At 37.2% G+C, this 15,795-nt stretch overlaps 1 protein-coding gene across 1 annotated transcript in view; it reads left to right on the top strand.

Annotated features, from left to right (window-relative positions):
• Positions 1–15,795, top strand: part of plxna4 (plexin A4) — a 326,434-nt gene that overhangs the window by 175,827 nt on the left and 134,812 nt on the right. The window contains exon 4 of the mRNA XM_088923555.1: positions 6,279–6,379. Coding sequence (XP_088779681.1) covers positions 6,279–6,379 — 101 coding nt within the window. The remainder of the gene's footprint in view (positions 1–6,278; positions 6,380–15,795) is intronic.

Genomic DNA, 15,795 nt, shown 5'->3' with positions numbered 1-15,795 from the left:
GTGAACAATGCAATGCTCTGTTTACCCAGCATTAAGGCTAGAACCTCTTCCCCTACTCACTCCTTAGTTTGTTCTTCATCTGCATGTATTTTAGTAATTTATTAATAAACAAATGATTAAAAATGCAACGAGAAACAGCTTAATTTTAATTAAAGACAAGGGAGCTTTCAGTTTTAAGTGAATGTGTCAAAAAATGCCAAACGTATATTAATTGCTGCCGGGAATCCTTGAAGGAAAAATAATTAATTCCAACATCTGGCAATACCTTGAGGTTCTAGATGGGATGCAATTTTAGTTCATTTATTATTATAATTTCGCTGCCTTTCAAATATGTGGTTTCCAGCTCAAGAGCATCAGAAATGAATGTGTCTTCTTTTCTGTTTGCTGAACAATGGCGCAGAGATTGAATGATGTTAAAGCTTTTCTAGAGGATACCCTTAGGAGTTCACAAGTGAAACTTTATCAGCTGTTGACATCAAGCAGAAAGTAAAAGTTGTAAGAGAAGCCCTTAAATGTAACCTTGATTGAATAAATTGAAATTAATTCTTAGAATTGTTTTATTACTATATTCTGTACTGTATGTACTGTATATTTCATTATTTAAAAAAACATGAAATGGAAAATTGTACTGTAGGTAAAACTCTAACTTAAATATTAATTGCAATTTACTTGATGAAGGATGTTAAAATATATCTAGGTTTTGAAGCGCTTTTGAAATGGCATCTCGGTTTCAGCATAAACTTTAAGTGGAATTAATTTATTCTCTGTTTGTTTGAGGCATTATTTCAGCATTCACCAATAAGTTTCTGTTAAGTGTAAAAGGGACTTACAGGGGAACTGGTCACAGGGTACATTCTGATGGCTTTTGTCACACTCCCATCGCACAAAAAGCAGAGTATTATTATAGATAAGTTTTTGTTTATTTTTATTTAAACATCATTTCAACAAAATGTCACCCTCTTGTTTTCTTGAATTTAGTTATACGAAATATGACTTTGCTCTTTGTAATGCTATTATGATTACAGTATATCTTTAATAGATTTTTTTAAAGTGAGAGATATTACCCACACATTCTGTTGTATTATGTTTTTTGTTCCTAGTTGATTGGAGGTATGAATGAATCTGGAGGGCTCTGGAACTGATCAATACCTAGTGTGCCCAAGTCATACTCAGACCATAGACATAATTCAATTGGACATAATTGATGTTGTCATATGTGATATCTTACCCGTATACTATGCTAATAGAATATAGAATACTAAATTTTAATTATAATTCATTTTATAATGTTGAAGGTATAAGTCATTGTAATATTATGTTTTCTAAAAAAATGCATCTGTTCCTTCAGATTCGATATAGGTGTTGAAAATACTATTATTGGTGTGCTGTTTTTAGATAATCCTAAATTCCTGCATTTTTGCTGTCCAAGCACCCAACTTTCTACAAGAAAGTATTTTGACCTGTTTTCAGTTAGAGAAGCTAATATTAACTGTGCATACAGTGCAGCTTTCTACAGCAATAAACCCTTACTTTGCACTTTCACACAGGTGTTCAGTAAGAAAAATGCATTTTTCATAGGACTACTGTAGAGAAATGCTTGGACTAAAAACTATATTTAAATGTTCCTGCTCACATACAATCACTTACCTTTTCTTTAATTAGTGGCATCTTTAAAAAGCAGATAGAAATGAATATACCTAATGGTAAAGCATGCTACCTGCCCCGGATGCAACGCTGTTAACACTGCATCAAAGTTTTCTGCTTATACTGTAGATCTTGGCCAGGATTCTTTTAAAGTTAATATTCCTTCTATTCTGGATGGAATCTTATCCCGGCAAGAAAAGGATGCAAGGCAGGATATACCCTGGATGGGATGCCAGTCTATAGTAGGGCACACATAGACACAGACATGCTCATATTCACCCTGGGTCAATTTTCTCACATGCCTTTGGAACGTGGAGCACCCTGAGTAAAACCCAGGCCAACATGTGAAGAACATACAACCTCCATGCAGATAGCACCCCAGGAATTGAACCCAAGGCCAAGTGCACCCAGCGCTGCAAGACAGCAATGCTAATGACCAAGCACCACCGTGCCTCCCTGGATGGAATACAGTTGGTATTTATAGGACTAAAATAGAAATATCACAGTCATATTTTACACGTTATAATAGTAATGGTACAAGGTAAAACTGTTATGTACAGTATCAATTAGTATGGTATTGTGTGTGTATAAATATTGATAAGCAAAGCTTTGAGTTGACATTATTACTTGTGAAAGGCGGCAAGGTGTCCTCTAAGATACTTGTATTGAAAGGCTAGGACTTTTATCTGGCACTTCATGGTTGAGAAAGCAAAGATATTGAGTGCCCTTTTAGACTACAAATTAATTAGCAATCACTGCAGTATTCAGGTATAGGCAGGCAGAAGCAGCCTCACTGAACAATTATTCAACCACTTAAACAATATGTGTGGTGTGCTGTTGGGGTTGGTTTAACCCTTTGGAAATGTAAAATTCTGTGTTGCTTTGTTAGAATGGTGTCCTTTCGCATTGAGCCATTTTGATATGTGCTGTAGTTTCAGTAACAATTAAAGCTTTTTTTAGAGATGCTTTGCTTTTTAATCTGGAAGTAACATCTTTTTTAAATATAGATGAAAAGAAAGAACACACGGTTATATGTGTAGGTGGAGAAGGGTTGTACATTGCATTGCATAGTGTTCTGGACTGCCCCTATTGCGTTCAAACATGTAATTAACTTCATGCCTGGATGCTGTAGGTGAATGGTGGATTACTGATTACTCTGACATACAGCAGGAGATAGATGGCACAGAAATGATTTTCAGAATTCTGACACACACCTACATGATATAAACCGTTCTGTGTTGAGGTGTTCATTTGTTAATGCCGATGTAGTATATTTAACCTATTTTATGCTCTCTCTCCCTTTTTATTTGCTGCTTTCAAGTACACGAAGAAAATAAAAAGATAAAAAGCACAACCATATACGTTTCTATTTAAATTGATCACTTGCACTGATTTAGTCCACCGTAAAATTAAATCCTATTTAAGTGTGAAACTACAGATGCCTAAATGATGAGTTTCTGTTGTCTACAGATCATACCGTGTTTAAGTGATGGCAGAGAAGTAAACAGCATGCCTATGTGGGCACTGTATTTTGTGTTGAATGTGTATTAAAATATGTTGGTGTATGTATTGTCTCTGCCTTTTAAATAAGGCTTTGAATGGCAGAGTGTACAGTGTGCAAGAGACAGTAGTGCATAAAATGAAAGGAAAGGCACAATGATTTAGAATTTTACACCTCAGTGGTGCAACAGAGACTCTGGTAAATAAAGAACGTCCCTGCACTGTTCTGTACTTCATGAATCTGCTAGGACCTAAGATAACAATCACCCCCTGAAACCCTCACTGTGTACTCCTTTGCTTCTCTGGGAATGGTATTTTCACAAGACAGGCACCACTGCTGCTATTCCAGTGCTTTGGTAATATTTTCCATCTAAAAATAGCAGGTATACAGGAGAGCTCTGATGTGTGCCATTGCAATGGCTCTTATTTCACCTAAGTCTATCCAGACGTGGTAAAGAAAAAGTAAATAAAATGCATGAGTCAGACGTGCACGACCTTAATGTTTTTGTGAGGTAATTACAGCCTAAAATGCATCATTACAGGTTGCATTACCTCCCGTGGAAAAGATCTAGAGCACATTTCGAAAGTGCACGACTGTGCCTGTTAATAGAAATGATGGTAATAGCTTTATTTTAGGAGTTAACATTAGATCAAAAGTGCCCTGGTAAACTGCTAAAATACCTTAACTCTTAAAAAGCAAAGTTGAGGAAGCAATTTCATTCTGTCAAAACAGTTTGATTTATAACTACCTTGGTAGTGCAGGCGTACTGATTTAGTCCTCACTGGTTCCTCAAGATAAAAACCTGCAAAAACACATACAGTAACTAGGTCATCATCTGCTGCCTTTCAGGGCCCTATGGGTCCCTTGTTTAATGTGCACATCCTTTTGTTTAAAAATCATTCCACTGTTCATTCTATTTCAAATCATTGGAATCATTCTATTTATACAAGATCTGTTATCCAATTGAGAGTGTCACTTTCTGAATATTGATAATATACTGTATATGCATTCTATTAACTATGTAGATCAGGTCCTCCTTATTCATGGTGGACATGTTTCTGTACTGTCCGCAGATAATGGAAAATGTGTATACTTACAGCCCAGATTTCTGTTATAAAAAGAATATAAAAATGATCATAAAGCACTTACTGAGTCCTTTAATGTTCAGGAAGTTGTGTTGGGACGACAATACTACACCTGAATATGCATGTCAACGGAGACAGGAGATTCCGATGGTGTGCAAGGTTTGAATTGTGCTTTAGAGATACTTCTCAGAATGTTCTAGAAATGCCAAGAATGCCTCTTAGACCAGGCATGGCCTGGCGTCTGAAGTACAGAACACAATGGATGGAGAAAGAATGGTTGAGGAGGAGGGGTTGTGCTGTACACCAGCATTGTGGATTAAATTATTTTGAATGGTGACAATATGAGCATCTGTTTGTGTCTGTCCTGGCATTGTTATGCTGATTTGTCATAGATTTCCCAACTTTTGAGTGCTGGATATTGGATTTCCAAATACCTTAATTTAAAAGTTAAATTTAGAGAAGGAAAAAAAAACATTAGTACTGCTGCTACAGTATCACCTAGTGATTAACAAACTAAACACAACAGAAATCATTTGGAGGTCTGCCCAGAGAAACTTCTGAGATTCTCATTGTCAAAAATGATGAAAGTTATCTCATTTTTTGACAGACACTGATAATTGTCATGTGCCACACTTTCTTTCACAGTATCTCCGGACCGTCAATAACCAGCTGTAGCTGAACAAAAAGGGTCACCACTGTAAAAGATCTGTCATTTATCACCACTACTAAAACTGACGGTCACAAAGTAATTTCTGCAGAAAAACTCCCACAGCTGAATCTCCTTCTCTGGAGGTTTCTATTATTGATATTCTAGCAAAGATCTACTAAATTATTTTACTTTAACCATATAAAGGAATACCTGGTAACTTGTTTAACTGTGAAATAGAATTTCACCTTTCATTTTCTTACAAGAACAAAATCTTAAATGTTGCATCTGATTTCCATGTTAATGACTACATTGCGGTTGTTTTCAAAATGTTTCACCTAGATGGGATGAGAAATTAGGAAGAAATAGGACTAAGTTACTGTAAGTATTAAAAAAATAGTAAGTAAATATTCTCTTATTTTTAAAGCTACAGTATCTGAGCTTCCCTTGATAAAGTTTGAATGAGTAGGGTTTGACAAAAGGCTTTTTTGCTTTGAAATTCGCTGGAATTGTGGCAGGAAATTTTTCGTGACTAATAGTAAATTAAGACATTATAAGAAAATGAACTGTTTTTATGATGGAAAAATAGCACTAGAATACCACTGGACTCAATACTGACAGGTTGTGGGTTCATGTCCTCACAGCAGGGACTGCTGTTGTTCTCTTGAGTGATGCGGTGTACCCCAGTTGCTCTAGTCTACCCAGGCGTATAAGTGGGAGACCAGTGTTACTGGGGCAATCTTCGTGATGGACTGGTGTCCTCTCAGGGGGGTGTCACATGCTTGTAAACTGCTTCACACTATAGAAACCAGAAAGAGCTCTGGTCCAATGTGCTTCTCCTGGCATGGGCTTTAACTCCAGCTTATCCTATAAGCAACAGCAGTTATCTAATTCCACAAAGGAACAGTCCAGTGTTCCTTGGATCCACCTGAATTGTTACTTCTGTGAAGACCCGCATGTAATAACTGTAAACATACTGTGTAAACACAAAATTATGTTTAAACATAACTGTAAAAATACAAACAAATGTTAATACTTTCATATTTAGATTGTGCAAAGGCAAATGTATGAGCATTTGGTCCGGTCATTATAACCTTCACAAAATAGATGGCTGGCTCCTATGAAAACATTAGATTTTCATTGTTGGGGGGAAAAAAACATTTTAAAAGAAAAAAAAACAGAGGGCATGTTGTAAATTAAATCAGAAACTTGCCGAAAGCCCTCTCCCTGTCATTCTCCTTCTCTCTCCCTGCGAGACCCAGACAGATCAGACTGTGTGAGGTTAAAACTCCGGAGGAGATTGCAGCACTTCCAAGTGTAAATGGGTTCACGGCTTTGCCGGTCTGCCGCTTAGTTGAGAAGTGATGCGAAAGACTTTAATTTTCTCCTCTTCATCTCCTAGCTGACCCGGGTGCCGGTGGAGTCCTGTGGACAGTATACGACCTGCAGCGAGTGTCTGGGCTCTGGGGACCCCCACTGTGGGTGGTGTGTGCTGCACAATACGTAAGTGAAAACGGAATTGTGTGTAAGTGATTGTTCTCACTGTTTTCAGGTCATTCCGATCTTTTAAAATAATTCGTGGCGTTCTAGATAACCCTGCATTGGACTAATCGTACAGTTAAAATGGAAAGATGCACGTCGAAGATTAGCCTTTGGTGTTTATCCGTAATGCTTAACTGGTAGTGAACACTCTGTATACTGTATATATATTTTTATTTGATTTAAATTTAAAACTATATCATACTGGTGTCACGGTGGCACAGTGGTTAGCTTTGCTGCCCTGTGGCACTGGGTTCAGTTCCTGGGATGCTATCTGCTTGGAGTTTGCATGTTCTCCCTGTGGGCTTCCTTCTGGCGCTCTGGTTTCCTTCCAAAATTCAAAGACATGCTGGTAGGTTAATTGACTTCTGTAGGTTAATACTGGTAGGTTAATTGACTTCCCTTGTGTGCGTGAGAGTTTATGTGTGTGTGTCTGCCTTGTGATGGACTGGCATCCTGTCTGGGGTGTATCCCACCTTGCGCCCAGTGCTTCCCTGGATAGACTCTGGGACACCATGGCCCAGAATTGGATAAGTGATGATGTGATGTGACTGTTTCATCCAAGTGCAAACATTTTTTTTTCCATTCTAAAATGGCCTTTGATTAAAAACCTTATTAGCAATTTGATCATCTATAAAAACATACTTTTGTATACTCTTTCCGTGGCAAACATTTAATTTGAGGTCATTGTGATATTGCTGATTTTGAAAAAAAAAAATGACGGACGAATTTTTCAGCATTTAGTTCAAAATCTGGAATGATTTAACCCTTGCAGTCACTGTTTTTCAGAAAGGTTTGACTCGAGGGCATGTTGCTGTTCTACAGACCTGTAAAAGTAGCTTGGTCCTTGAAGGACCCTGGTGACTGTTCTGTGATCCATGGATACTTTTTGATATTAAGTTCCTGGTGAGAGGCATGGTGCCAAGGCCTAGGGATAGATTTCCACAAATTCCTGTCCTAATTTTTCAACTAGAAATTCGATTCCATTGAGCAAGAGCCATAGAGAGCATTGATTGGTTCCCGCTAGTGTGGCAAGAAGTGGGGCTCCAGATCTCCCGTTGCCATAACGATTCTCTTTCCCACAAGCCTAGATCTATGTCTGATAGGAGAGTTCCTCAATAGGCCCAGAGAATTACTCAGTTGGTGTAAATTGAAAATTGGTAACTTGTCCTCTTCTTTGGCCTCGGGGGACTTATTGCTAGTTTGGCCTGGCTTGTAAATTCTAGAACTGGTACAGAGGAAATGTAGTGCCCAGAGAGATCTGTTAGCTTGTGAAGGTCAAAGATGTAGCAACAGACCACAGCATAAAAATATAGGGGAGTTAAAAGATGAAACCTGTAAGCTCAGGAGTTGCAGTATTTCAAAGCTATGGTCCTTGTCCCTTTTATTGCTTTTCTGAAGGGCAAGAATGTAGGAGAACACAAATATTTATAGTACAAACTAATAGCTTAAAGGCACAATTGTTTCATTGTATAGTACAGTATGTTTCAATGAAAGAGTTCAAATAATAGGGGAGTGACTGAGTTATTAAAGAATCTGTGTTTTTATTTTTTATAAAAAAGAAATATACTGTATTTTACGACCAATTGATTTATTTTTTATGTATGTATTTTGTATTTTATGTATTATGTAGCATGCTGTGCAAAATAGGCCTAATTGTTTTAGATTAACATGCAATCCAGAAATACTTACAAATTTGTTTGATCTGCAGTGACATTAAACACACAATCAAAAACATAGTATCTGTTTTGCAATGCGCTGAAAGTGAAATGTTCCATTCTTTTAAAGAAAATGATTAAAGGAGGTTAACTTCTGCTTTTAACTTCTAGTAGCCAATGAAGAAAATAGCTCATTCTTCACCTTTCACTCGCAGTGAAAACAGTGAGCCATCTCTCCCCTGCTGTGAAGAAATTAGTATCCAGGGGCGAAGGCAAAAAAAAAAAGAATTGTGTTGCCCAGTGAGTGTCCGTTTGCACAGGGGGCATGAGTGGTGGATATATGAAGAGGATTAGTGTCTGGAAATTGAATAATGATGAAACAATAAATAAAACCGTCAAGCCTTTCGTTATTGGAAAGTATTCTACACATGACTGGCTCTGCTTGGATTTACTTTACTTGGCCCAGTGCCGAGAGCCAGGAATAACATCTATGTCTCATCGAAGCAGGCAACTTGATATGAGATAAACAGCTCTGCCTAATTGATTGGCCCCGAGTTTACCTTTCTTAGTAAAAGTCTTCAGAATAGTTAATAGACCCCAGGTAATCCTAGACCCCTTTTTAGAAGGCAGGCTGGGGCATGTTCTTGTTCTTTTTGGCTCCTTTGTATTGTAAGATACTGCTACATAGCAAAAGAAACAGTTCTCAACCATAATATTTTTTTTCCAGCTGTACAGTCTGTGTTTTCAAAAGAATATGAAACCTACTGTGCAACAAATCAATAAAGAGAGGCTGAAAAATATAAGGCTGGAAGTCTTGTCACAGGAAATGTTAGATTGGAGTAGCTGTGTGTGTTATGAGATTCTCTCACTAGAGCCAGAGATTTGTTTCAAAATACTCCAATATCTCAACAATCACACTCCAGCCCAAACAAAAAAAAGTGTTGGAAGCAAAATGCAGTGACCATTCCATTGGACTAAGACATCCAATTTCAAATCGATTTAAAGTCATTTATAACCCAGAAAGCACAGAAAACAAATCCATTTCTCCTCTGATTTGCGACATGTGAAGGAGAGCACAGATTTCTCTGAAAATTAGTCACCAGTGTAAATATTAGCCAAGAAAGACACATCGAGAAACCCTTGACACTTTCCAGACATCTTGTGGTGAAGATGGTGAAATCAAAGTGTGTATTAGTAAAATCAGTGGTTTCACAAATCTTCAGAGCTGACCCTGTGTTGTACGGTCTTCTTTCTGTTTGACACATAATGTTTGATATAGTTTACACTTATGTATTGGGGATACAGCTCTTAACTGCTTCTTTGGATCAAGCTCCAGACCTGTGGCACAATTTCAGAGTGTCACATTTAGCCCCTCAGGAAAGCAGAATCAGAAAAGCTGGAATAGAATAGCATTTAACGTCATCAGGAATGTTGACACTGCCTGACCGCATGCTAGCTGTGGAGGAAAGGTCAGGGTCTCGCATGTAGCACTGACGACAGAAATCAAAGGGCCACGCCATCCATTTCAGCTTCACAATTCTTATTGATTAAAACATAAAAGAAAAAAGGGCTTAGATCGCCAGTTTCAGCACCACTGTGGGAAGCAATTCTACAGGGACTGTGCGGCTAGGGGAGTATCAGTGCTGTTATTGAGTGCTACAGTTAATACAATATTGATCTTTTATAGCTGATGTTAAAGCACATCCCTCACCCACCTCTCGAAAACATAAAAATAAAAGTAAAAAATTGCTCTTTTAATTTTGGTTACCTAGTCTGAATCAGCTCCAACATGTCCATTCTGGAAAACCGATGTGTATCGAAGCGCTTTAATGTGTCATCAGTTTCTGGTAGCAGTAGCCATTAGGTTTTAATGAGCTTACATTGTATAGATAAAAGTGGCAGGTGCAGTTTATTCATCGGGATCAGCTATTTTTAAGAACCAGATCCAAAAATAAAACAAACAAAAAGCTCTTGGAAACTCTAAGCTTTTTTGTCATTGTCAGAAATGGCATTACCTAGGGAATGGATTGACCAAAGGACTGTGATTGTGTCTTGAGTATTGCAATCTTGGCAAAATCCAGTTGTGTGAGAACTACTTCTGTTACCTTTTATAACTTTTTATATACAGTATATATACACATTTCCCAGTTGTTCTTAATGTGGAACAATTCTTTCATTTCCCACTGCAGGATATTAGAGTGGGAACTCATAAGAACAGGAGGAGTTCAGAAACACATGTGGAGTATGTGTGGGAATATGCAGCACTTGCGCCAGCAGTCAGTCTCATATCCTCATACAGGCTTTTCTCATTACTCCTCAGGGTTTATATGATTGCTTCATGCATCTCAACCAGGTCCAGTAATGAACTGTCTGTTGGCTTGTACAAGACAATGTGTGCCTACTATGTAAATCTTTTCAAAAGGAACAAAACACAGAAGTTAAAACACTGAGGTGCAAAACTCTGTCTTGATATGGAGTCTGCAGCTCGCAGAGAGAACATGCTGGATGCTGGAGGGGAGAAGAAGATGAACTCTACAATCTAAGAATAGGTTTGATTAAGCACAGTTCTGAAGAGACATCTTTGAAGGTCAGCAGAATGACAAAACAATAGTTCCACAGTTGTGTCTCAGACATGACCTCTTTTGAGTGAACTATGTGTCTTCTTAGAAATACCACTTCAAACCATACCAAAACCATTGTTAGCATACTTGTGCTTCAGAAGTTACAGGTCTCCCAAGTGGCTGTTTTAATCATTAATCCAATTAAATACTATTGCATGTGTGACTCACTCATTGAAATGTTAGTAATAACTATTTCACTAGTAACAGTATACTTCCTGCCTTTATATTAAGTTGCTTTCTGCAATGTTTGCTGAATTAATGAAGACAAAACATATCCAGAATATTTACAGTCTTCCTTGCCGCTCATTGACTGTGTATTAGAAAACAATGCATGACTAAAATGAAATCTCAATGCAGGTTTATGGAACTGGAGCATTAATGTTTAAAAGTGCTCACAGTGGGAATGCCATGGGCTTTTATTAGTGTTGTGTGAGTGAATAAAGCAGACTAAATATTAATTAAAATTTTCTTTGAAGTCTATTTGCTTTCAGGGGTGACTTGCGTCTTAATCATACAAATGTGATTTTTAATAATGCTGTTTAAAAAATATCATCCTTAGGACTAGTTTCTCTCTGTTTCTTCATCTGAGTGACTAGATTATAATTGCAGAGCTTGATGTAAATATTGTGGGAACCTACTGTACCTTGTCTGGTGTCTTAATAGTGTTAAAAGTACATACAGTACATGCTCTTAACTGTGAATGCACACAGCTTTGATCAGTGTCTCTATGTGTCTACCATATGGCAGTGTGTAGCTTGATGTAAGGAAACAACAGGGGCCAGATCTAAGCTTTGGGTACAGTAAGGGTTTCAGCTGCAACTTGTTACTGGAGGAAACTTGTGTCATTGATTAACAAGCATCTGTTTGTGCTATTTTCCTCAACCTTTACATTGTGGTGTCCTGTTGGTATTCTTGAATTTAAACTAATAATGATTTCTTATAATAACAATCTGTAGACAGTTTAACATTTAAATAAAAAAAGTATCATATTGTATGTTCCATGATTTCATTAAGGCAGGTAGAAGGTAGAAGACTGCATGGAAATCACCCTTGTATTAAAATCACAATTCCTAATCACAGATCAGGATGCTGATACAGTAAGATGTTGTTATTTTCTGGGGTGCTCATGTTCATGAAATGTGCAATGGAAAATGAATTGCAGAATAACGAAGCAATTATACACTTAAGGGTTTCTCTGCCGGAGGATTAATTTTCTTCAGAATTGACTTTTGAAGAAAGTGGTGCTGCACAATCAGCACTTACATGGATGCTCTCTGAATCCCCATATACCCTACGAACAGCAGTAACTGGTAAACCAAGAAGACATCCAATTTCATTAACACTAGCACCAGCTTTAATTCCTTTAATGCCTTCTAACCTCAGCTCCAAGCCATATCTTAAATGTTGCCTTTTCACGACGTTTGTCTCTCCCACATTTAGAAGGTTTTCCCCTCACAATGGATAAAATGTACTGTATGCAGATATTATGATATGATGCTCTCTACAGCGTGAAATGAAGTAATTGTGTTTTATCGTCCGGCAGGCCTTACTTTAGTTGGGAGACTCAAGATGTTTTCATCACCGTATGGGAGAGCAACTACAGTATATGTGATGCCCTGATGATAAATATGGTTTGGTGGTAGTATACCAGATTCAAAGCAAAGAATAAAGAATCAGTGAATAGAGGAATAGAATACAGAAAATACTTGGATAGCAGTACAAGAACATGAAAATTTCAAATGAAGATTGCCAAACTGGATGATTTAGAAATGAAGCCCTTGAAATATATGTACCTGTGTATTCTCGTAAGAAGGCTTTAGTTAAAATTTGAACTGTCTGAATAATGTCGGCTGCAGTAGTTTTCCCTCTGGACAATTATAACTGTGAAATGGGAAGAAAATGCCTTCATTCTCTTTGCATATCAATCTTGAATGTTCCGAGGTATCACATGTAGTGTATGAAACTAGTTTAAACTCAACTCAAGTTTGTAGTTAATTAAAAAAAATAAAAACGTCCGTGACTGCAGTAAAGTTTGGAATTTCTGCTACTTTATTTGTACATAATTGAAGTTTTAATTATACTGTAATGTGTAGTCATGAGGAAAAACAGGTAAACAATACTCAGTTACCATGTGAGAAATGGGTGGCAGGATGCTTGGATTACAAGCATTTGTGAGCATGCCTTGAGATTGTGTAAGGCTGACTTGGAGCTCAAGAGCTATCCTATGTACTACATTGTTTCATGTTCCAGGATTACTCTTACAGGACACTTTCAAGCCATAGAAGAAACGTTTGAAAGTAGCTACAGCAGGACTTTCAAAAGATTATGTTCTGGATCATACAAAAGAGCCCTGTATCATCTGAGAGTGTGACTTGCATGAAATGTACATTAACACAAACTCCCTTTAGACAGTTGACTGCCTTTTGACAGACAAGGACACTTGTGATTGACAGACTGCATCACTTTGAGGAGTTTGATCGTTCACTCGAAGGACCCTGGCTTTGTCAATGTTATTTCAGTCGTTTTTAATAATGCATGTGAACACAGACTCTTGTCCTGGATCTATTTGCTCCTAGTATCCTGTTCCAGACACTCTACTTTTCTAACTGCAATAATGGAGAATCCGCGCCACATTATGTGCTTATTATCGTTATCATTACACTTAATTATACATTACATAGAAACAACGAGATTTTCATGTGCATTCAGCCCATTCAGTCTCAAAATTCAAAGGTAAACAGCGTTGTTCTTAATGCTACGTTTCTTTCAACATACAAAATCATTGTTTAAGCCTAGCCATCTGTGCTATGTTTTCTTTATCTTTTGAGCTAAACACACATAAATAAAGGAGAGAAGCAGTAGGAGAGGGAGAGGAATGTTATTTGGTATTTCTGCAGCCTGTGCCTTTTCTAATGAGCCGTTTGCATTTGGAATCAATGAGAATTTATCACATCAGAGAACGCAAACAAGCAATTAAGACCTTCCAGAGTTTTAATTAAAAAAGACCAAAGAAAATGAGCAGCCTTTCTGGATTTCATTCCACAACCTAGGGCCAGTATTCTCATAAATAAGAGCATTGACTCCCCCTACACACACACTTACACCCCTTATTCCCCTCCTACCTCCCCATTGTATCGATTTAGCTTCTCTTTCCACCTCTTCTTAGACTAACAGCTACTCTTGGAAATCTATAAAGTGAATAAAAGCACAAAGTGAACAGTCTGCCCTTGTGGGGCTTTAGTGCACAGAAGTGAATTGGAGATGGTTAATTCAAGGTTGTGGAAGAACAGCAGATCTCTTGTATGCAGTTAAGTAGTTTTTTGAGCTACAGTATGGATTCACTTCCAAAATGATCTGTCTTTTTAGTATGCCATTTGTACAGAGGAAGGGTGAAATACATTTCTTCATGCTAGCCTTTGACCTTCTTTTGCATATGCTGTAAATGCTGAACTTTCTTAAACCCCCCCTAAAATAATTTTATTTGGCACTAATAATTATCTTATGCTGTTTTTTTAAAAAAAAACACATCTAAATGGCTAATTGTTTGGAGGTGCTTGTTTCAGTGTGGCAGGGTTGTATACCCTGTATAGTTGGAAAAACAAACAGCCTTTTAATTCCTTTTAATAATAACAGCAATAGAAATAATTATACTTTTCAGTAAGATATCTTTTTGCAAGACTAAAATAAACATGAAAAGAGTGAGTTTCATACTCTGATAATAGAAGAGGTACATCTATGAACAGATTCAAATTTATACCAGAACAGCCAGAACTCGGGGTAATAGCAGTACTACCTTCTCCCCACCTTTCATTAGAAACTCCAAAGTTATCAATTCAGAACACACTATAGTATGTGCTTTTGTGAATGCCATATAAAGCATGACAGAAGGGGTTTAAGTGTCGACTATTAATATGTTATATCTTTACATTACTATTAATATCTTGCTTCATGACTATCTTCTAGTCAAATTACCTAATTTATTTCCTCTTAAAATGTATCTTAAATACCCAATATATTTTTGGTTGAAGTAAATACTCACAAAAAGGTGAGCCACAGGAACCTGTCATCTGGCAACCAAGACATTCTTTCATGAATTTGAACTTTATGAGAAAAAGCACATATTATTCTAATAAAATGGGTTTTAAAATAATTTATTGTCACAGTGTAGAAATCTTGGTTTCTGCTAATGAAATATAGAGAAGGAATGATCCCATTATTTGGAACTTTCCTGCAATCACACAATCCTGACTTTATTTGGAGCTTTAGAATCCAATCCTTCCTTCTTTAATTGGAATCTGTGTTGAGAAGCTCCTGGCCACAACTGTCTACTAGACAGACAGATTAATATACAGTGGCCTTGCTGATCATTAAAGCTGACATTTATCCAGGACATGAGAGAGATTGCTAAATGCAGTTTCTCTACCAAATTGTCAGACTCCTCAGTTTAATCCTGTTGTCACACATGCTTATATATATACAAAAAAAAGATTTTAATCACACCTCAAAGCAGTGCTGTTTTCTTTTATGGCAAACTCAGAAATAAACAAGCAGCCAAATCATTAACAGTTGTGAGTTTCCCAACTGTGCAGAGCAGTGTTGATGTACATTTGTTTATATTTTCACCTAGTCTTAATATGAAAAATCCAGTTATATCACTGAGTACAAAGATACTGGAAAGGCTGCTAGCAAAACATCGCATGAGACACTTTATTTAAAACACTTTAAATAGTCACTGAATTTTTATGTTAGGTTCTGTGCTTCTAATATCTGAAATCTGAAAGGCAGCAAGACTAATTTCAGATTTTTCTTGTTAACAGTTACTTTGCAATTGAGTGAGTTTACTCTTGGAGTTAGATCTCCTGTAGGTTTTCCTGATGGTTGTTCACAATCCTGAAAGGCCCTGCCAAGCCTCTCCTAATGTTTTCTGGACCATGTACATTACTCCTGCTCTGGAGTATTCCAGTGGCCTGCCATTATATTGGGTGGCTTCCATATGAACCATGTGTGATCTTGTGTCCCCTCTCCCTTTTGTGTATCCTCACATCCTCACAGCATTTCACATCTGTTGCATTTTCTGTTACTGCGAAATCTTTTTCCACCT

Source organism: Atractosteus spatula, chromosome 8 (genome assembly GCF_055471065.1).
Source record: "Atractosteus spatula isolate fAtrSpa1 chromosome 8, fAtrSpa1.hap1, whole genome shotgun sequence".
Classification (NCBI taxonomy): domain Eukaryota; kingdom Metazoa; phylum Chordata; class Actinopteri; order Semionotiformes; family Lepisosteidae; genus Atractosteus; species Atractosteus spatula.
Note: the sequence above shows the minus strand (reverse complement) of the source record. Positions and strands in the feature narration are given on the sequence as shown.